Raw genomic sequence first — 23,463 nt, forward strand, 5'->3', positions numbered from 1 at the left:
CATGAAACTCCCATTGCTTTCTTAAATTTAGAAGAGAAATTAAAAGAAGAAACGAAAAGAGAGGCACGTATGGCTTTCCAAGTGGAATGGGAAGGCCAATTTAAGTGGCTGATCTATGATAGAGAAGAGGTGAAATTATGTTGTAAGCATTGCTTGCTGTGGATCATAGTGCATATTCAAAGGGTGGTGCAATCAATTTTAAATTAAATAATTTGAAAGCATTGTCATATGTCATATTGAATGGCACAAGCATGCTATGCAAGCTCTTTTTTTAAGAAAAAGGAAAGCATTGAAAATAGCATGAAGAAAGTTTAAAATTTTAGAGATGGGATAGTGTATATGATACAAAAAGAAATCTTTCATTTTTTATTTTTCCTAATAAGTCTTTTGTAAGATTGTCATGTTCCATATACCACTTCTTTAACTTATGTATACAACGATGACAAAGCTTGTGCTAAAATGATTTTTTTGCGTGGGAAAGTGTCTCATGGATGCTACTTTTTAAAGAAGGTTGCAAGTAGTCTATGGTTTGGTGTCTTGGTTGATGATTTAATACGTTTGTAGTCATGGGCATTTGATTATCTATCTTTCATATCTCAAGGATGAATGCATTACTTGTATAAGCTTTTTTGGAATCATCCATGTGAGTTATGGCTCAACAAAGTCTATCATTTCTAGTCTTGGGTCTCGATTTGCATAACTCTTATCTTTTAGCACTAGTTTGGTAATAGGACATAAAAACGTCCGTGGACATATTTACGTCCTCTTTATTGACCAACTTTATGGAAGTATTCAGAACACATGGATAGTACGAATCAAACGTTTCTTTTTTTTCATATCCTCAAGTACATAGTGAAGGAAAATTGAGATTTTTTAGGATCACATTGGTTATCTTTAAGCTTTTCAATTTTATAAAAATTCATAGGCTAAATTACAGTTATAATGCAGAGCTATTTAGACAATTATATTTAGATTAAAAGATTTAATTAGCTAATTTCTCATTACTTTCCAAAGTTTTTGGATGTGCATTGCTTCACAAATATATTTGTGCATTGCTTCACAAATATATTTAATTTATAAATTTTGAATCATATTTATTACTATAGAATAACAAGAGACTACTTCACACATTTTTAAACATCTCATAAGGCTTTAAGTAGAATATCTAGTCATTTTATATAATAATAAACATTATTTTTATAAGTTTCTTTTTAGATGATCCAAATAAAAGTAAGGGTCTATATACGCTATTTTCTTAGCAATGCAGTTAGACCATCATCTTATCTTTTAAGTAAACTAAAATGTTTAAATATATATTCTTGACCGATTACTTTAGTGAAGACATTGATTTATTAATATAACTAAAGTAAATCACCATATAAGCTCACACTTTTGTAGTATTCTGGGTATCAAAGACTTAACAACTAAAAAGAGTTTCTAAGAAGTAAATTTAATTGAATTAATTATTAATGCAATATTTTTTTGTCATGAAAAATCTATCTCTAATCTCTTAAATACTATGTGAGGTTTAGGAGAAATTTATAACGAGTCGAGATCAGTTTTTAATTGCATGTAGGAACCAACTTTGTAAATTCGTAATCTGTTTGGAGTATAGTGTTGGATATACCTCTACTCATGGTGATTTATCAATTATATTTAAGGTTATTTTTATCATTTTAATAATTTTCTAAGGTTTACTACATTCATGAAGACATGCCTTAGAAGAGAAATGCTAAAATATTACTTCTATTCATAAGATATGATTTTTTAGCAAACCCTTGAAAATACATATTTATGTCCAACTAAGCTACCAAACTAGTGTTAATTCATTTAAAGCTTTTAGTTCTAGCTTAACACCCTATGCAAGAGAAAGCGCTTACAAAGTATGGATCTATTGAAGTTAATCAAATAACATCTTTTTATGGTGTTAATAACTCTTTGGAGTTCCTGAAATTTAGTTGTCTCATGGATGGAAATGATTTTAAGAATGAGTGTAAAACTTATAAGCACCAAGCGGCTATAGATTGGGTGCTTCGTAGCCTTCAAGATGTTACCTCTGCAATTATAAGAAATGCAATGTGGCGGACTGACCTTTGGTCCAAGATCCTCCCATAGTTATCGATTTTTCACCGCCTATAGGCGCTCGCCTATAATCGCTTATTTATCCGCCTATAGGCGATGCCGCCGAGGAAGTACCAAGGGGGTTTTGAACCCAAGACCTCTTGGTCCTGGGCAAACACCTTCACCACTTGAGCTATCACCTCATTGGCAAGTATGAGGCAGTTTTTAAAAACATTTTGAGTCAAAAAAAACCTAGGCCGGTCGCCGTCGCTGATTTTAGTTGACTTATGCAAAGTGTGAACATAGCCATTCCTCTCATTGATACAGACATTACAGCGAAAGATGATGATAGTGCGGTACCAGCTGTTGCGGTCACTCCCATTGCAGAGCTAGAGCTGAGAGTATGATAGCGAAGGAAACATGTTGACAGATGGAACTCTCATTTTGGTAATTGTGTTGTTAAATTTTCAGAAATGAATTGTTTTTTCATTCATTCTTCTGTATATATATGTATAATATATACTATATTTTTTTATGTTTTTATGGACCTTACATATTTAATGTGCCTCAAAATCTCAATCCGTACCTGAATGTGTACCTTACCGTATCTTTCCACCTTGCTCCAAAAAACCCTTTGACAGGTTGTAGAGTATGACATGCAAGACACCTTGCATTATGTGCAATATTTCTCTCATAATGGCATGATAGCTTGTGTCTTTATTTCTCTCATAATGGCATGATAGCTTGTGTCTTTATTTATCTATTAATGTTTGGTTTTCACAAAAAAGAATCATTTATCCACAAACGGTCTTCTCAGGCTTTTATGATTGTAATATCGTATTTTTATATAAGTTGATTATTTCAGTTCTGAGTTTTTCTCGAAGTTGTGACTGCTTAGCTTGGTTGAAGCTCTATTTTACCCCATGTACCTTCTTTTGGTAACATTTACATGAATGAGAAGGGATTTTACTAGCTCATCAAATGATGAGAAGGATTAGGATTTCTCAAAATTTGCTTAGCTTGCTCACTTTTTTAACAAGGAGGATATATGTATACCTCAAAAAATATGGTTTCAAATTTCAATGGACAAGGGTGCCTGACAAAAGGCGACCCTGCTCATGTCCAAGTTGCATTTTTTAACAAGGAGGATATATGGATAATGGAATCTTATGTATACCTCAAAAAATATGGTTTAAAATTTCAATGGACAAGGGTGCTTGACAAAAGGCAACCCTGCTCATGGCCAAGTTGCATTTAATAAAGCTACATTTAATATATTTGACCAAGTAAACATGGCCATTGGCCAAGTTGCATGTAATACAATTGACCAAGTAAACATGGCCATTGCATGTAATATATTTGACCAAGTAAACATGGCCATTGGCCAAAGTTGTATGTAATACAATTGACCAAGTAAAGTGGGATGGGTGGAAATGGAAAAATCATGGCCAAGTTGCATGGGTATAAGCAGTATTGTAGAACATGTTGCCTTTTTTGTTTAAGTTTTAAGCATTCTTCTGTTAGAGAAATCTTACCATAATGAGATACATTGGAAGACATGTGATCACTTTTTAGGTTTTCATATTTGGCATTTATATTTTTGAAAGGCCTTAGCCTTCCAAGTTCCCGAATCCCCTTACAGGAAAATAGTCGAAACTCCAACGCATTACATTCATGAAGGTTACTCGTTAATCATAGCATAATGTCGGTACTCGCAATTGGATCAACACCAGCATCCGTTGATGGTGTGTTCCCGGACAGGATCCCCCCCTTCTCTCTCTCTCTCTCTGATCATCTCTGCTTCATGCATTCGCCCCTTTTAATATTTTAATTGCTTGTTTCTAATTAGACTCGCTTCTTTAATTAATATGTTAATTGTTGCTTCACAGGAAAATCATGTGATCAGCACAGCTGCACAGCGATGCCCTTGAGAGTCATCGATGTGGAATCTACTATCGAGAATCGCGAAACGGGAGGGATCTGTTTCACAAGAAGCCAGAGCTGGCACGTTATCTCCCACACTTGGAGCGCGGATGTTCGAGAGTTCTCGAAGATAATTGGCGAGAGGCTCAAAGATGCTGCTGCGAGGGGCGACAGGAGGAGTTACGAAGAACTGTTTGAAGCTGCTGGTTTCAACAACTATCCAAGCTACCAGAAGCTTGTGGAGTTTCTGATTATCTTGCGGGCAGATGAGGTGAGATGGGTTTGGTTTGATGCTGTGTGCATCAATCAAACAGATGTGAAGGAGAAAGATGCAGAGATACAGCAGATGGGCACGTATTACGAGAGCAGCGTAGGCTGCCATGTGGTGCACCATGGCATCGGGAAGGGATTCAAGGTCCTGCTGCGGCAGGGCGATGAAGAAATTTATGTGCTTCCCCGCTGGTTCAGCAGAGCATGGACATTTCAGGAGTGGGTGCTGCCGCAGAAGACCACTTTCATCGTTGATCTGGCGTCGGAGGAAAGCTTCAGGAGAACCGCTAACACAATTATATTGCTTCAGTCAAGTAGGTCATGTTCGTGCTGCGAGTATGAACAGACTTTCCATCCATTTTTCATGAGGGACTGCATATTTCGTTCACATCTTAATGAAAACGAAGAAGCAGATCTCTCTTCGTCATCGGCGATGGCGCAGCGCTCTTGCCGTCGCTTCAAATTTGCCCAACCTCACTTCAGGAGGATTCCAGGCCAGAAACACTGGTATTTCACGGACGATCTTGGCTATGTCTTTCTGGTCAGGGTGAAGTTTCAAATGAAGAACGCTGGGATCAACGTCGATTGGCCGGACCGCAATGCTAGCGTGAAGCTGTTTGAACAAAAACATGCCTTGAGCGACGCAGAATTCGAGCTCACAGATCGATTGGGCGTAAAGGGGAATTTTAGTGGGCTTTCTGCCTACCGAATAACCAGAGGTGCGTATACTGTTTAGGCGCGGAAGAATCAAGGTGTCGATGTAGCTGGCCTTTTAAAGGATCAGTGAAGGTTTTTAATGTGAATTATGCATGTTAATACGTTATGCTGATTGCAGAGAAGAAGATGCCCCTAGCCATCGAGGAGATCTCAGTACGAAACTGCTCGAATTCGGAAGATCGAGTGTTGTCAGTGTTGAAGCTGCTGGGTGTGGAGGGTGCGATTCAGGTGAGATCGGGCAAGTCTTTGGAGGCGCAGATCATACACCTGGCCAGAAGCCTGGTTACAGAGAAGAGAGAACACAACGAGATACTGTTGCGACTGTGCTTGGTGGATGGGTCCGGCAACGAGACGCCAGGGATGTCGTGGGCACCTCATTTCGAAGTGAGGAAGGGGTCATGGCAAGAGGGTGCGCGGCACCTAGCTGAACGCTATGTGAAAGCCAACTACTTTGAGACATTCACGGCACAGGGCGCTGAAGTGAGGGAGGTGGCGATGGAAGGCGAGTTGCGAGTGGCGAGCGACGTGTGCGCCGGCCAACTGATATGCTGCGACCACGACTGTAGGGTTGACAAGGATCGCAGGAAGCCAGATGAGCTCTTCAGGACAATGGCTCTGGAAGTGGGCGGAGGACGACGAGTGGTGCTCCAGCTCTGTGCGCGTGTTTCCCCCGAACTCGCACGAGATGCTTGTGTGCTCGAAAACGTGAGCTCTGGGAGCGCATTTCAGATGCATAGAAGCACTTGCATTACGTTCACTGCACCAGGGATCCACAACCGCCTCCATCAGTTTCGGGAGCGAATCCCTGTGTGGCTGCTCAAGATGGGAGTGGGAGTTCACGAATCGAATGCCATCGTGTACTACCTCGTGTGCGTAGGAGACGTCCAGCTGGGAAGCCCTCTCCACAAGATTGGGTATGTAGGTTTATTGTCTCAAGCTTCGAGTCTTCTACCAAGTAAGCAAACTGTGTGTGTCATAAGTGGGCTAGGAAGCGACTTGAGTCAGCATCTCTTCAGCCCAGTTCCCGCATAGCTGACCTGCCTGGCTAGAAGATGGGGATTTAAATTAATTGTATTGCTTTATTAGTCAGTTTCGAGCCATTTAACCATTAGAACCCTCCACTCTCTCTCTCTCTCTCTCTCTCTCTCTCACACACACACACACACACACACTCACACTCTCTCTCGCGCACCCCCCCCCCCTCCCCCCTCAACCCTTGCATCCTGTAGAGCCTCTTCTCACATAAGCCCAAATTAATTTTGCCATGTCGTTGAGACTTTATTGCAACTTGGTCATTCTCCACGAAGGCTTGCTTTTGTTGTTTCCATCTTTTGATCTCTATCAGAACTTAATGACCTTTCTTCCATATGCTCTTCAATCTGTTCCTCAAGCTTAGTGTCCACAGCTACTATATTAATCACAATTAGCTTTTGGATTTCAACATTAACTCTATCATTTAGCTCTTGAGTGTCAACAATATCAACTCCATTATTATGATTCTCTGCTTCTTCTTCTAGTTGTTCGCCTTCAAAAATTTGTTTGCTATGAGGAGCAACTTGGACTAAAAACATCCATCTTGAATCTTATGACTTGCTCACAATGTTCTGGTAGCATAAAGGTGTCCCTCTAGTTGGTCCAAAACTTTGTGAAGTCAACTTGAACAAACCCACTCTTGTCTTTCCTTACGGTTGCATTCGGTCCATTTATTACTACCTTGAACCACTTCACATCAAAGATAAACATGTAAAACCTTCTAAAAGCAACCTTGATGATGTTTTGAATGGTTCCATAGTAATCAAGCATGTCAACTTCAACATTCAAGTCACTTGCACTTGACTATCTTTCTTGCATGAAGTTAGCCTTGATACCACTATATCAAACGTTGTTCATTTACGATCTATTTGTTCGACTCGAAAATGATGGCTGTGTGACCATAGTGCACTATATTTACGATACTACAAGCACACCAAGAATTAGCTTGCAAGGTGATACATGCATGTTAAATACACTTTCTCATTTATTAATGAGATAATAGTCAGCGAGATCGATCACTTACATGCCGATCATAGCCTTTTGCAAGCTCCTCCTCCTCAGTGGTCGTTTTGCCATCATGTTTTGCTTGTGTTATTGTTGAATCAAGCCATCTACGTGAAGGAAAGGTTGGTAGTTGTGCAAGCTTCGAAGGGTATGGTGGGTCTCTTGTTGTTGGACGACTCCTATTTTTTTTTTGAGCAATGATATGTTGTGCCTTGACATCCTCATATCTTCTCTCGTAAAGTGTTCTCCATCACCCTTACGAGCCCATTTCTTTATGGCACTTCCCTAACTGCTCTCTTCTTCATGGCTCCATAGTCGAGGCATCTCTAGGTTAGATGTACTAAGAGATTCTATTATATAAACAAGAGATTCTTGTACAAGACATCCTTCAGCCATACTACCCTTTGGATGAGCTCATTAACGAACAAATCCCTCTAGAGTTTTCATGAACCTCTCTAGAAAAACATCCAATGAGTCTCTGCAAGTGCAACCTCATTGATGACATGAACTAAGAGATGCATTTGAATGGTCAAGATGCTTGTTAGAAGAAACTTTTCGACCATGCACATGGCCTCCAAGGAGTTTAGATGGACCGACTCCAAGGTATCTCTCCTTATTTCCTTGGTGGAGATCCAATGCACCAAGGTGCTAACCTTGTAAATGGTGGCTCTTATGTCTTCAGTAAGGCATCCCTTTATTGCAATTGGAAGAACAAATTGTAGAAATTTATGCCAATCATGGGACTTTAAGACACTAAGCTCACCATCCTTTGTAAATGCACCCCTTAGGCAATGCATACATCCGGTGGGGGTGCAAAACTCTGTAATGGTACTCTTTATCTGTTTTTCCTCCAATTTATTTAAGACCCACGGTGCTTTAGGTAACATCACCTTCCCATCAGATCGTGTTTGTGGCTGCAAATTTTTCATACGTCCACAACAACCTTTAGATCATCCCTTTGGCCCTTGCTTTCCTTATCCCCACTTATGGTTTCCAAAGCACATCAGCTATATTCTTGAATATATGCATTGGGTCAAGTAGATAATTAATTAAAAGATCACTTCAATAAGGAAGTTTGTGGAAAATGGAGAGGGGGGATAAAAGTTTCATTATCTGTCCATGCTTTCTTCCAATCATTTGGACATTCTTGACGATGTGTGTATACATGTCACTAAAGGATACAATCATTGGGACAAGCATGGATACAATTGTAGTCCATGCCAATTGCACTTAGTAATCATTTGGTCTCCACACAAGACCTTGGCATCTCATTTCTCTCTGGTACGATTTGGGCCTTTAATGACTTGCCAGATGAAACATGTATTCTTAATCAACACCATGACATTGTACATTATACACACAAAAAATTACATCATACGCATGCCATACACACCTAAATAGTTCTGAGATGCTTGAATCATACCACCCAAACATTGATTGCAAGTTCAACATAGATAGACGTGTGCATAATTTGGATATCCAAGCTCGAGGATAAAGTAGTATGTGTGTAAGGTTGCACAATTCCTATCCTTTATATGTTGTATCTCGACGCCATAATATGCTATCGTTCCCATCACCATGATACTCTGTTCCATGGCTTGTTAATTCTATAAATGTGCCCAACATCTCATCCATCATAGCCTCTTCCAATGTGTCATCTCATTGTTGAGGTGGCTGGATGGGTTCCTGAGGAGTATTGCCCTGTATATTTTGTCGTGTTCGGTGTCCTGTCTTGAAATTAGTATATGTTAGTGTCCTGTCAGGCTGGATTTCCATGTAGTCAACATGATTATCAACATTACTAGGGTCCTCGTGTGAGAAAAAACGTAGGATTTGTAAACATTCCATCGGATATATACTATAAACAGGTGCATGGTTGTTACAAATTCTTCGTTTTCGAGTGATGTGATTCTTACAACATATGCACGGACACATGCATCTCTCCTCAAGATTGACAGATGCCTCAATGTGGCCGAGCATCACGTTGTCATTGTTTAGTGGTGCCATGTCCGCCACGTCGTCAGATCAGCACGTTAATGTATTGTGGCTCCACCTTACCATTGTTTTTGAGCGCCATATTGTCATTGTTTCATGCTACCATGTCGCCTAAGTTTTCACTTGTCAATACACTGGTAGTGTTGTGTGGTTATAATGCGTCATGCTATCAAATTTGGGTCCTGCACACATTCGTTAGGATGTTTTTGTTTGGGCTAATGGGGTCGCTTTTATAACATAAGACCCAATTTGTCAATCACCAATTCAAATTGAAATTTACAATGTCGAGCGTGGTAAAAAAGGTTCAAAGTCAAAAGTTTGAATGAAAAATGTCGGGCGCCAGTATGGACGCTAGTATGAGCACTGGTATGAGCATCGATATAGACATCGGTAAAAAATATTATCGGTGCCTGTAAAAATTACAAATGAGACGCAGAACTATTATTTCTTCATTTGCCTCTATTTGCCAAGATATAAGGTCAAAGGTAAGCCTTTTTTTCTCGTTACATTTCCCTCATTTCTTTGACGTTTACCATGGTTTTCACCTTGTGTGTGTGTGTGTGTGTGTGTGTGTGTGTGTGTGTGTTTGGAGACTCAGATCTTATTTCCTTTCTCTCAAGTTAAGGTAATATGGTCCATGCCTTTTTCCCATGTTTTCTTTGCCATGTTTTGCTTTCTAACTACACTGATTTAGCTTTGTTTCTTTTGTATGTATTTGCAGGAGGGCATCTTCTCTATACTGGCTCCTTTGCTTTAAGGTATGGATCCTATCTCTAAATTGTTTGTTATTATTATTTTATTCTTGCAGACAAACTACCCCAAGATGGAGAGGTGGGTAGGAAATGTAGATCAGAATGAAGCCATAGCCAAGACAAGCCAAGGTTTTTGTTTATGATTTTCTTTGGCATAGGCTTGGCTATACATAGCCATGGCCATATGTAGGCTTGGCTATGCATAGGCAAGCCATGGTGATTGCAAGGGCAACCGCCTATGCATAGCTAGGCATTTACATGGCCATGGCTATGCATAGCCATAGCCATATATTTGCTTTGGCGTAGGCTTGTCTATGCATAAGCATGGCCAGGTATGGTCTTGGCTATGCATATTCATATGCATAGCCATGGCCAAGTATGGGCTTGGCTATGCATAGATATGCCATGGCGGTTGCCCTTGTAATAATAACCGCCATGGCATGCCTATGCATAGCCAAGTATTTACATGGCCATGGTTATTCATAGCCAAGCCTATGCTTATGCATGGCCATAGCCTGTAGCTTTACTTTGGCAAAGGCTTGGCTATGCATCCATGGCCATGTGTAGGGTTGGCTATCCATACGCATACAAAGTGCCATAGCTTTACTTTGGCAGGCTCAGATCTTATTTCCTTTCTTTGACAGGTTCTTCTTTCTAATCATTGATTTAGCTTTGTTTTTTTGTTTCTTTTGTATGTATTTGCAATCTTATGATAGTAGATCAATCTGGTGCTTGGATTGGGAAACTTCTCGTGCAAATTGGGAGGAATTCTCTCATTTGGGATATCGCTACATTATAGCACCTTCCTCGATCAGCGGTGCAGGCCGTGGTCTTTACATTGCTCAAGATCTTCAAGTTCCTCATTGAAGTCACTCTTATGATCTTTTGCGAACCATTAGACACTTGGAATCACCTTGCATCCTACATAATTAGCATGTCCTCATATGGCCTGAATTTAAATGCTGATTTCCCAAGTAGATGCTAATGAAAGGAGGGGAGATTGGAACCATACATACATAGATTGGAGACCTTACACCCACGGAAATATAGGTGGGCTTATAAATAGTTCAAGGGGAGTATATGGTGTAGAGACCTATTGTGTTTTTGCAGAGTGCACAGGTCGTGAGTGAGGACTATATGGACTGACATTCTTAACATTATGTAGTAGTTATTGCTACACGTTCTCTAAGAGCTAGAGAGGAGCTTTTTGTTAATTACTCATTTCGTAGACCTCTTTGTGCTCGACGTAGACGCTCGACGTAGACATGAGCAAGTAGGATTACCATTAAATGTACCATTAGGATGCCCATCATCTAGATCTAGGACATGATTGCACTCCATTTTGTACCAACTATAAGTATGGTTATCATCATCTTTAAGTCTCCACAAACTCTTGATGTCATTATGATTTATGGTTAATTATATGTTTGTGTATATATAATAGAAATGCCTCTTTCTCTCTCTCTATCTCTCTCTCTAGATTACGTTATGTTTTAATGGAGAAATAGTTTAGTTAATATCATATTTATTTTATGTTATAGGCATTTGATGATATAGATGAGGTGGATTCAAGGAATCCTAGCCTTCATACTGGCCCACATATTTCATAATTTCAATGAGAATATATAAACTTGATAAGAAAATTAGATCCAACACGATACGAACCACTATGAAGTGGAAAAATCCATGATAATGAGGTCTATCCACTTCATCATGATCATTCACTCGATGATGGAGAGGATGATTTATTGGGCGATTGATTTGATGACCATGATACTTATGACATGGATGATGTTGGAGTTTGTCGAGAAAGGCAGAAGACACAAGAGAGACATGAACAATTACAATAAAGTACTACCCCAATTTTCAAAGATGCAAGACTATCAATACTATCTACAAGCTTGCTTATTCTAAACTTGCAAGCTCAACATGGATGAAGAAACAATTCTGTAACATCTCTCCTTAACTTCATCGTCACTCTATTTTTATTTTTATCATTAATACATTATTTTGATATATATAACACTTTAATATACATATTTTTTATCATCCAAACTTTTACCAAAGTCAATAGATGAGGCAAAATCCATGTTAGCAAAATTAGGGATGGACTACAATAATATACATGCTTGTGTTATTGATCGTATTATATAGAGGGGAATACGCACTTTTACACAATGCCTAAAGTGTAATGAGCCACATTACAAAATAGAGTACAAGAGTGAAAAAGTGCCAAGAAATATTCTAAGATATTTTTTCCTTAAACCTTGCTTAAAACAAATGTTTGGATGCCACTTTCCCAATATATGGATTGGCATTCAAGAAACCGAAGTATGGATGGAATCTTACGTATTCCTATAAATTGTGAAGCATTCAAGCACATCGATATAATGAGTGGCCAATCTTTAAACATGAACCACACAGTATGAAGCTTGGCTTGGCAAATTGATGGAATCAATCCATTTTCTATATGATCATATCAATGGTCCACGTGGTTCATTGTATTGATCAACTATAATATCCCCCCTTTATGTCAATAAAGAAAGAGCACTTGATTTTAAGCTTAATGATCCCAGGCATGGAGCTTTATTGTATTCATACTTAAAAACTTTGAATCATCTAATTATCATAAGATTAACTTTTAATTATTTTTATGTTTTTTTAAAAGGAAAACGTCATGTTTGAAACATTAATGTATACCTCACTCCACTAATTGAGGAACTAGAAGAGATTTGGAGGGGTTTTGAGGTCTTTGATAGATCAAGATCCAATAAGCATCAAAATTTCACTTTGCATGGTATATTAACTTGGACAATTCATGACTATCCTGGCTTGGGCCTATGTTCAGGTATTGAATCCTCTTGCTATAATAGTATTCATGTAAGTGGATATTTTGTTTATCTTTTTAATTGCGTAAATTTTAAATAACAAAGAATCAATGGCTGTGCCTCTCTTGATGAGGAAAAAAGCGTTGGTCTCTATGATCCAAGTGCAAGTCTTTTCCTAGATCTGACCATGTGACTTACGGTTCGGTCGGATCAGTTTGGTTAGTTAAGGCTCTTGACTACGTTAGAATAAAACTATACTGGAGGAATCACCCGTGCTTTCTGGGCAAGGGAAGTTTTTCCGGGTTTGATTTTGGAAGAACCGAGGGATTAGTCATTCCCCTCTCTGAAATAAAAAAAGATCCTATTTTGGCCCTGGAGAGAGAAAATATCTAGAGGGAGGTAATTCAAAATTGAGATATTTTTGGATATAAAAATACTCCTAGTGTCTAAAATGGTTTTCCCTGAAACAGAAATTCAAAAAGAACTTTCCAATGTGCAATTGAAATTAATTGAAAATAGGTATAAAGGACCTTAGCCTAAGGGTTTAGATTTTCAGAAATTTTTGGATTATAGTCCAATTAAGGTCCCTATGGGCCAATAGGATCAATCCAAGTGTAGGGAGGAGATAAATTGAAGAATAAAATAAAAAACTCCCAAAAATGAGTAAATGCTTACATAAGATGAAGAGTGGACTAAGGACCAAAGAAAAGAATTAAAAACTGAATTTTGACACCTCAGTGTGTGGGGATCTCCTCTCATGAAGTAGGCACCTTTTTCTCATCATTACCCCCAATTTTTAATCAATAAAATGAAATATTTTCATTTCTCCTCTCTCCTGTTTCAAAACTAGATCCAAAAAGTAAGCTGAACTGACCCAAAAATGGTCAAAAATTGACCAAATTGATCTCAAAAATTCTAGAATGAGTTTACTTGGTTATCTAGGCTCACTTTTTTCTATAAATAGACGCCTTCCCCTTTGTAAAAGCTTAATGGTGTTTATGCACTATTACTCTACTCCTGTCTCCTGAGCCATCTACATTGAATTTTTTAATAATTCAATTGTTTTTGGCCTAATCCTCTCCAAAGTAAATTGGTGGCCACTATTGCTTCAAATAATAGTAGAACCCTCAATCCCTCAAGCCAAAGGAGAGCTTACAAGCTCCATGTAAGCTAATTTTCTTACTTTGTTTACAAATTTTAATGAAAAATCTATGATTTCTTGATTTTTTATGTTTTGCAAATGATTGAATTAAATTCAAATGCTATGCCTTTGATGAAAAGGCCACCCCCTTCTCTTCTTTACATTCTAACCTTTCTTAATCTTAGAAAGATTAACTAAGTGATTAATTAAACTCTTCTTATTGTTTACTCTCTTGAATTTAGAAAATTGTGTAGATTAGAGTTCTATAATTCTAAATTGGGTTAATTAAGTTAAATGAAGAAAGATAAAAATGAGAAATGGTCAGCCATACAAAGGAGGTTATGGTAAAGTTTTCTAAAATTTTGTGAAAAAGAAAGTTTATTTTTATGTTATTCCAAAAGAGTAATTCCCACCATTTTTGCGTCTAAAAGAAATATTCTAATTACTCCATGTATATATTCACCTATGAATATGCATGGATATCACTGATATTAATTATTAAATTTGATTTCTATGCATAGAAAGATGCATAAAGGAATTTTTTTAATTACAAAAGTGTTATTCTTATTAAATTTGATTTTTATGCATAGAAAGATGCATAAAGGAATTTTTTAAATTATAAAAGTGTTATTCTTATTAAATTTGATTTTTATGCATAGAAAGATGCATAATGGAAATTTTTTAATTACAAAAGTGTTATTCTTATTAAATTTACTTTTTATGCATAGAAAGATGTATAAATGAATTTTTCTAATTATAAAAGTGTTATTTTTATTAAATTTGATTTCTATGCATAGAAAGATGCATAAAGGAAATTTTTAGGAAATTTTTTTAATTACAAAAGTGTTATTCTTATTAAATTTGATTTTTATGCATATAAAGATGCATAAAGGATTTTTTTAATTACAAAAGTGTTATTCTTATTAAATTTGATTTTTATGCATAAAGAAATTCTTTTTATTTTGAAAGTGTTATTCCTATTAAATTTGATTTTATGCATAAATAGATGCATAAAAGGATTTTTTTAAAAGTGTTATTCCCATTGAAGTTGATTTTTATGCATAAATAGATGCATAAAGAAATTTTATATCAAAATTAGAATTCTCTTAAATTCTATGTTTAAATTCTATGAGTATTTGATAAATGAATGATTAAATACTCTAAGAGAGAAATTTCTATCGTTCACACGAATTGTAAAAAGAAAATTCAAGAAATCTATCGAGATCAAAATATTCATATAAATGATTAATTTATTCCTCATTGGAATTTGTAACTAATTTAGAAATCAGTTAAGTGAATATTCAAAGAAAGAAATTCAGTAAAATAGTAACTGAATTATCAAACCTTTTCGAGAAAGATAGTTCAGGAAAAATCTTATCCGACTCAAACCTTGAATCAAACTATGACCAATGACCAAGACTAAACTCTTTCGTCAGTTTTGAGGAAAGAAGGTGTGACCAGTTTAGAAAAATACACTCAAAACTCCTGCCAAATCTGAAACTAAGTTTGAGACCCTTCAAATTGATATGTGGATCAAGGTTATAGAATTTGAGGAATTCTGGTATGAAATTCAAAATTCCGATCAAGAAGTTTTGGGAATACTGATTCAAGAAATACTCCTTGTATTCAAAAGAAAATCAAATTGAAAACTTGCATATAGAAACCCTGTTTTCTTAAAGGACTGTCTTATGCCAGAATGCTGGAGGAAGCATTTGGTATATGTTTTTCTAAGGGAAGTTCAGTTGCAATCAGCTGGCGGGGAGTGTTCAAAGGACGGCTCACGCAAAAAAGCTTGCCCAGGTCCTAACCAGCCTCGCTATGGTTGAAAAATGGTGAGCTTCCGATACGATGGGCGAGGACCGACGAAGCGGTCCTCGCCCTGAGTGAATAGATGGATGGGATGGGATGTGAATAGATGTGAGGAGATGTGATGTGAATTGGATAGATGTGATGAGATATGTGAATAGATGAGATGTGATGTGAATAGATGTGATGCCCCAGAATTCATTACGCGGTGGGGACAAGGACCTTTCAACAACAGCTGGTCGCCACCCAGAGGTACAGTCACTTCAAGGAGGGGTGTGCAGCACAGCAGGTACAGTGTTCAGTGCTCAGTGCAGTAGGCAGCAGAACCTTAACCCTAATGTTGGGAGGGTAGCAGAGTGTAACCTTAACCCTAGTCCTAACCCTAACCAGGCTCTGATAACAATGTTGGATAGGAGGGCAGCTAGCCTGCATACACACACACAGACACAAGCTCAAGCACAGAGAAACATGAGAGTGCTGGAAAAGATATACTTAATAATAAATAAAATGAAAGTACAAGTGAGTGTTGAAATATACAAGTGAATAGGGTGTGTGTGGGAACAAGCCCTTAGCAAGAGGCTGTAAAAGAGAATCTGTAAGCAGGTTTTTGCCGTGTGAGCCGTCCTTTGAACACTCCCCACCAGTTGTTTCAACCGAACTTCCCTTAGAAAAACACATATACCAATGCTCGTACAGTCCTTTAAGAAAACAGGGTTTCTATGCAAGTTTTCAGTTTTGATTAAGTTTTGAATACAATGGGTATATCTTAAATCCGTATCCCAATACTTCTAGATCACAGGTCTAAAATTCCAATAGAATTTCCTGAATTCTGTAACCTTGATCCTCACATCAGAATCAAGGGTCTTAACTTGATTTCAGATTCGGTGGGTGATTTGAGTGAATTTTTCTGAACTGGTCACATCGTCTTTTCTTGAAACTGACGAAAGAGTTATGTCGTGGTCATAGTCTGATTCAGGGTTTGAGTCTGGAAAGGTTCTCCTGAACTATCTTTCTCAAAGGGTAATATTTCAATTACTACTTTACTGAATTTCATTCATTGAGTATTTTGCTTAACTGAATTTAAAACTAATCAGAATTCCTATGAGGAATAAATTAATCATTTATCTAAAATTCTGACTTCGATAGTTTTTTTGAATTTTCTCATTACTATCCTAGAGAATATGAAACGGTAGAATTTTCTCTCACAGAGTATTTACTTATTCATTTACCAATAATCATGGGATTTAAACATAGGATTAAAGAGAACTCTTATTTTAATATAAAAATTATGTATGCATCTATTTATGCATAAAATCCAACTTCTATGAAAATAACACTTTTATATAAAAGAAAATCCTTTTATGCATCTATTTATGTAAAAAAATCAATTTTGATGAAAGTAACACTTTTATAATAAAAAATTTCTTTTATGCATCGTTTTATGCATGAAAATCAATATTGATGAAAGTAACACTTTTATAATAAAAAAATCTTTTATGCATCTATTTATACATAAAAATCAATTTTGATGAAAGTAACACTTTATATAAATTTAAAAAAATCTTTTATGCATCATTTTATGCATAAAAATCAATATTGGTGAAAGTAACACTTTTATAATTTAAAAAAAATTCTTTTATGCATCTATTTATGCAAAAAATCAATTTTGATAAAAGTAACACTTTTATAATAAAAAAATTCTTTTATGCATCATTTTATGCATAAAAATCAATATTGGTGAAAGTAACACTTTTATAATAAAAAAAATTCTTTTATGCATCTATTTATACATAAAAAATTAATTTTGATGAAAGTAACACTTTTATAATTAAAAAATTTCTTTTATGCATCATTTTATGCATAAAAATCAATATTGGTGAAAGTAACACTTTTATAATTAAAAAAATCTTTTATGCATCTATTTATGCAAAAAATCAATTTGATAAAAGTAACACTTTTATAATAAATTTTTTTTATGCATAAAAATCAATATTGGTGAAAGTAACACTTTTATAATAATAAAAAATTCTTTTATGCATCATTTTATGCATAAAAATCAATATTGGTGAACGTAACACTTTTATAATAAAAAAATGTATTTCCAATATGCATCTTTCTATGCATAGAATCTAATTCTAATGAAAATCACACTTTTATAATTTAAAAAAATATCCAATATGCATCTTTCTATACATAGAATTTAAATCTAATGAAAATCACTCTTTTATAATAAAAACATAACCAATATGCATCTATCTATGCATAGAATTTAAATTTTAATGAAAATAACACTTTTATAATAAAAATATTTCTATTATGTATTTTTCTATGCCTAGAATGAAAATAACACTTTTAGAATACACAAATGGTGGGGATTACTCTTTTTGAATAATAAAAGATAAAACTTATTTCACAAAATTTAAGAAAATTTTGCCATAACCTCCTTTGTTGGCTGACCATTTTTCAACTTTTTCTATCCTCAAGTTACTTAAAAATTATCTCAAATGGTTTAAAGCATTATAAACAAATAAAATTTTACTTTTAAAATAGAAACAATATGAAAAGTTTAATTCTAATAATTTAATTACTTATCTAGGATAAAAAAAGGCTGAATTTAAGAATGAAGAGAGGGGGAAAGCCTTTCCAACAAGGCATAACATCATTTTTTTCATTTTAAAGAAAATAAAAATTAAAAAACCATTAAAAGGAATAAAGAAAAAGTAGGATTTCTAGCTTACTTGAATTTCTGTGAGCTTTCCTTTGGCTTGATGGTTTGAGGGATCTACTCTTGTTTGCAACAAGAGTGGCCACCAATTCTTTTGAGAGGGAAAGGTCAAAAACTAATGAATTATCAATAAATTCACTGTTTTTGGCTGTGGGGTTGAGTAGAGTAACAGTGCATAAAACACTTTTAAGCTTCTATAAAGGGGGAGGCTTCTATAATTTATAGAAAAAAGTGAGCTTCTAACCAAGCAAACTGATTCTATAATTTTCTAGATCAGTTTGGTCAATTTTTGACCATTTTTGGGTCAGTTTAGCTTACTTTTTGGAACTAGACTTGAATTAGGAGAGAGGAGAAATGAAATATCTCAATATTTGAGAATTTAAAACTCCACCACACATGTGAAATAGGTGCCTCCTTCATGAGGGGGAATCCCCACTCTTGAGGTGTCAAAATTTCATTTTTTTAGTATTTCCTTTGGTCCTTAGTCCACTCTTCATCTTATGTGAGTATTTACTCATTTTTAGGGGGATTTTCTTTATTTCTTCAATTTATCTCCTCCATACATTTGGATGAATCTGATTGGCCCCTCAGAACCTTAATTTAAAATTTTTCAGAAAATTTAGACCCATGGACCAATAAGATTAATCCAAATGTAGGAAGGAGATAAATTGAAGAATAAAAGAAAAATCTCCCAAAAATGAGTAAATACTCACATAAGATGAAGAGTTGTCTAAGGACAAAGTTATTAGTTAAAAAAGAAAAGATATTTAGAGGAAATGATGCATTTTTGACACCTTAGTGTGGAGAATTCCCCTCATGGAGGAGGCACCTATTTCACATGTGTGGATGAGTTTTAAACTCACAAATGATGATATATTTTCATCTCTCCTCTCTCCTGAATCAACTAGAATCAAAAAGTAAGCTAAACTGACCTAAAAATAGTCAAAAAGTGACCAAACTGATCTAGAAAATTATAGAATCAGTTTGCTTGGTTAGAGGCTCACTTTTTCCTATAAATAGAAGCCTTCCCCTTCATAAAATAATAATAGTGTTTTATGCACTGTTACTCTACTCCTCCCCAGAGCCAAGAACAGTGAATTTATTGATAATTCATTAGTTTTTGACCATTTCCTCTTCAAAAGAATTGGTGGCCACTCTTGTTGCAAACAAGAGTAGATCCCTCAAACCATCAAGCCAAAGGAAAGCTCACCAATATTCATGCAAGCTAGAAATCCTACTTTTTCTCTATTCCATTTAATGGTTTGCTATTTTTTTTCTTTAAAATGAAAAATGATGTTATTCCTTGTTGGAAAGGCTTTCCCCCTCTCTTCATTCTTGAATTCAGCCTTTCTTTATCCTAGATATGTAATCAAATTGTTAGAATTAAACTTTTCATATTGTTTCTCTTTAAAAGGTGGAATTTGATTAGTTTAGAATGCTTTAAACCATTTGGGATAATTTCTAAGTAACTTGAGAATGAAAAAAAATTAAATAATGGTCAGCCATACAAAGGAAGTTATGGCAAAAATTTTCTTAAATTTTGTGAAATAAGTTTTATCTCTATGTTATTCAAAAAGAGTAATCCCCTCTGTTTGTGTATTCTAAAAGTGTTATTTTCATTCTATGCATAAAAAGATGCATATTGAAAATATTTTTATTATAAAAGTGTGATTTTCATTAGAATTAATTTCTATGCATAGAAACATGCATATTGGATATTTTTTTATTACAAAAGTGTGATTTTCATTAGAATTAATTTCTATGCATAGAAAGATGCATAAAGGAATCCATTTTTATTTCAAAAGAATTATTCTCATTAATTTTGATTTTATGCAAAGAAAGATGCATAAAGGAATGCATTTTTAATTCAAAAGAGTCATTCTCATTAATTTTGATTTTATGCATAGAAAGATGCATAAAGGAATTCATTTTTATTTCAAAAGAGTTATTCTCATTAATTTTGATTTTATGCATAGAAAGATGCATAAAGGAATCCATTTTTAATTCAAAAGAGTTATTCTCATTGTTATTTCCAAATAATTATTCTCATTAATTTTGATTTTATGCATAGAAAGATGCATAAAGGAATTGATTTTTGATTCGAAAGTGTTATTTTCTTTAAAATTGAATTTATGCATAAATAGATGTAAAAAAAAGATTTTTATAAAAGTGTTATTTTCACTGAAGTTGATTTTTATAAAAGAATGAATGGATGGATAGATGTGATGTGAATCAGCTAAATGTGATGTGAATCAGATAAACATGTATGTGAAAGGATGGATGTGGATGTATGTGAAGAATAGAAGTGGATGTATGTGAAAGAATAGATGTGGATGTATGTATGTGAAAGGATGGATGTGGATGTATGTGAAGAATGGAAGTGGATGTATGTGAAAGAATGGATGTGGATGTATGTATGTGAAAAGATGGATGTGGATGTATGTGAAAGGATAGATATGGATGTGTATGTGATAAGTATGGATGTGAATGTATGTGAAAGGATAGATGTGGATGTGTATGTGATAAGTATGGATGTGGATATATGTGGAAGAATATATATGGATGTGAATGTGATGGATATGAACAAGAATAGAGGCGATGAGATGTTATGTAAATTGGATAGATATGAATGATAAAGGATGTGAATGAATGATATGGGATGTGAATGAATGTGTTAGCATGTGAATCAAGATGTGAATGAATGTATGGGATGTGAATGAATGTGTTAGCATGTGAATCAGGATGTGAATGAACGATAAGGGATGTGAATGAATGTGATGACATGTGAATCGGGATGTGAATGAATGATAAGGGATGTGATTGAATGTGATGGCATGTGAATCGGGATGAGAATGAATGGTATGGGATGTGAATGGATGTGATAAGATGCGATGTAAACTGGATAGATGTTAATGAATGTGATGAGATGAGATGTATGGGTAAATGCGAGTGGATGAGATCTGATGTGAATGAATGATAAGGGATGTGAATGAATGTGATGTATGGGTAAATGCGAGTGGATGAGATCTGATGTGAATGAATGATAAGGGATGTGAATGAATGTGATGGCATGTGAATCGGGATGAGAATGAATGGTAAGGGATGTGAATGAATGTGATGGCATGTGAATCGGGATGAGAATGAATGGTAAGGGATGTGAATGAATGTGATGGCATGTGAATCGGGATGAGAATGAATGGTATGGGATGTGAAAAGATGCGATGTAAACTGGATAGATGTTAATGAATGGGATGAGATGAGATGTATGGGTAAATGCGAGTGGATGAGATGTATGGTAAATGCAAGTGGATGAGGTTAATTGAGGAAAGAAGTGTTAAGATGGAAAATGATGTGATGAGAATGGGAATGCTTATGCAATGAATGTGGATTAAGTAATGTAGATTGATGTGGAAAGACAAGAGATTCGTTTATAGAAATTGTATTTATGACCTGTTTTTAAATGACTGTTTTATGTCAATTTTATGTCAAGAATGCTGGGGAAGCATTTTGACCATCTTGTGAATGAGGTCATGGAAACCTAGCTGATAAAGTTGCAAGAGCTGACGGAGAGTCAACGGAGGATGTCTCGCGTAGCAAGGTCGCGGCCGAGGTCTTGACCAGCCTCGGTTCGATTTAAATGGTGAGCTTTCGGTACTGTGGATGAGGGACCAAGGAAGCGGCCTATGAGTGAAGCGCTAGGTCACTTGCGAAGGATCCTAGAGGGTGCTGACCATATGGTGCTCCGTCTCTGGGTTGCTGCACGATACCCACACGTGCATCGTGGAAGATATTGGAACAAGGAGTAAGAGTTGTTTTCTGAATTCGGGCATGGATCTGGTTGATTGACCTTGCTAGTCCTCAACGGATGAGTCCATGGCTCTTTTATATGGATCCGTTAGTTGATCTTGTTGATCTTCAACGGAGATTCCATTTTGATATGTGAATATATTGCCGGTTACTATGAGCTAAGAACTATTGAAAAGGCCCCTGATTGGACAGGTGGTAATAAGCGTTCTGATTACCAATGATGCCATAGATACATCGATGATTGGAAATAAGGATTCAACTAGAGATTTTGAGGATTATGATCAATGACACAATGGTTTCATTAAAAGATTGTTTTTAGAAGATGCTGATTCTGTGAAAAAGGCAATTTCATATTGGGTGTGTAAGTGGTGTGACTAGTTTTAAGTTTGCATGAATATCCGGCTAGGGGGCCTAGGAACTCTTTTCCATGGTACCCGGGACAAAACCTAACCAAATTCCTAATTGGATCCCATCACTACAGTGGTTGGGCAGTTGGCTAACCCATGGGACTATAGGCTGGACTGATGGATCCCTAAATTGAGACTCAATTCTGTTATGGTACGATAGATGAAGTAAATCCCAGACTAAAATTGTTCTATGGAAAAGAATCAACGGCTGTGCCTCTCAATGAGAAAAAAAGCGTTGGTCTCTATGATCCAAGTGCAATCTTTTCCCTGATCTGACTATGGGACTTACGGGTTCGGTCAGATCAGTTCAATTAGTTCAGGCTTTTGACTACGTTAGAGAAAAGTTATCTTGGAGGAATCGCTGGTGCTTTCCGGGCAAGGGAAGTTTTTTTTCGGGTTCGGTTTTGGAAGAATCGATGGATTAGTTGCTTGTCCAGATATCCGTGGTGGTGGGCGAGGCCCCAAGTGTGGGACCTTGCCCCACGTAAGAAGTACTACTTCCGCAGCTAGCACCCCTGAATTCATTGCGCAGTGGGGATAGGGATCTCACAGCTGGTATCAGAGCCATTTTGGCTAAAGTGGATCAACGGAGAAGCCAAGAATGTCATAAATTTATGAAGTAATAGTAAAAGGTTGGAATTGTGTGATGAAACTCATACAAACTGTTATTCAAAATGAAATTCTTAAATTGATAACTGGGTCTTCAGATGGAAGTACTGCAATTGTATGGAATCCCTGACTTGCTTGAGACCTATACATGATGGTATTTACCTTATAGTTCCAAGGGCCGTGACTACCCGTATATACCGAGGGTATAACTACAGCTCTTTACTAGCAGTATATACGAGTAAATCCCTGACTTGCTTGAGACCTAGACATGATGGTATTTACCTTATAGTTCCAAGGGCCATGACTACCCGTATATACCGAGGGTATAACTGTAGCTCTTTACTAGCAGTATATACGAGTAAATCTAAGACTTGAAATTATAAGC

At 36.0% G+C, this 23,463-nt stretch overlaps 1 protein-coding gene across 1 annotated transcript; it reads left to right on the forward strand.

Annotated features, from left to right (window-relative positions):
* Positions 1–3,651: 3,651 nt before the first annotated feature.
* LOC147604308 (uncharacterized) lies at positions 3,652–6,349 on the forward strand. The gene is made up of 3 exons (XM_086795572.1): positions 3,652–3,806; positions 3,951–4,973; positions 5,090–6,349. The coding sequence occupies exons 1-3, from the start codon at positions 3,764–3,766 to the stop codon at positions 6,001–6,003; spliced, it is 1,980 nt and encodes a 659-aa protein (XP_086651698.1). The 5' UTR covers positions 3,652–3,763; the 3' UTR covers positions 6,004–6,349.
* Positions 6,350–23,463: the final 17,114 nt, after the last annotated feature.

Source organism: Cibotium barometz, chromosome 62 (genome assembly GCF_041138505.1).
Source record: "Cibotium barometz isolate CiBa-2024 chromosome 62, ASM4113850v1, whole genome shotgun sequence".
In the NCBI taxonomy this organism is placed as follows: Eukaryota; Viridiplantae; Streptophyta; class Polypodiopsida; order Cyatheales; family Cibotiaceae; genus Cibotium; species Cibotium barometz.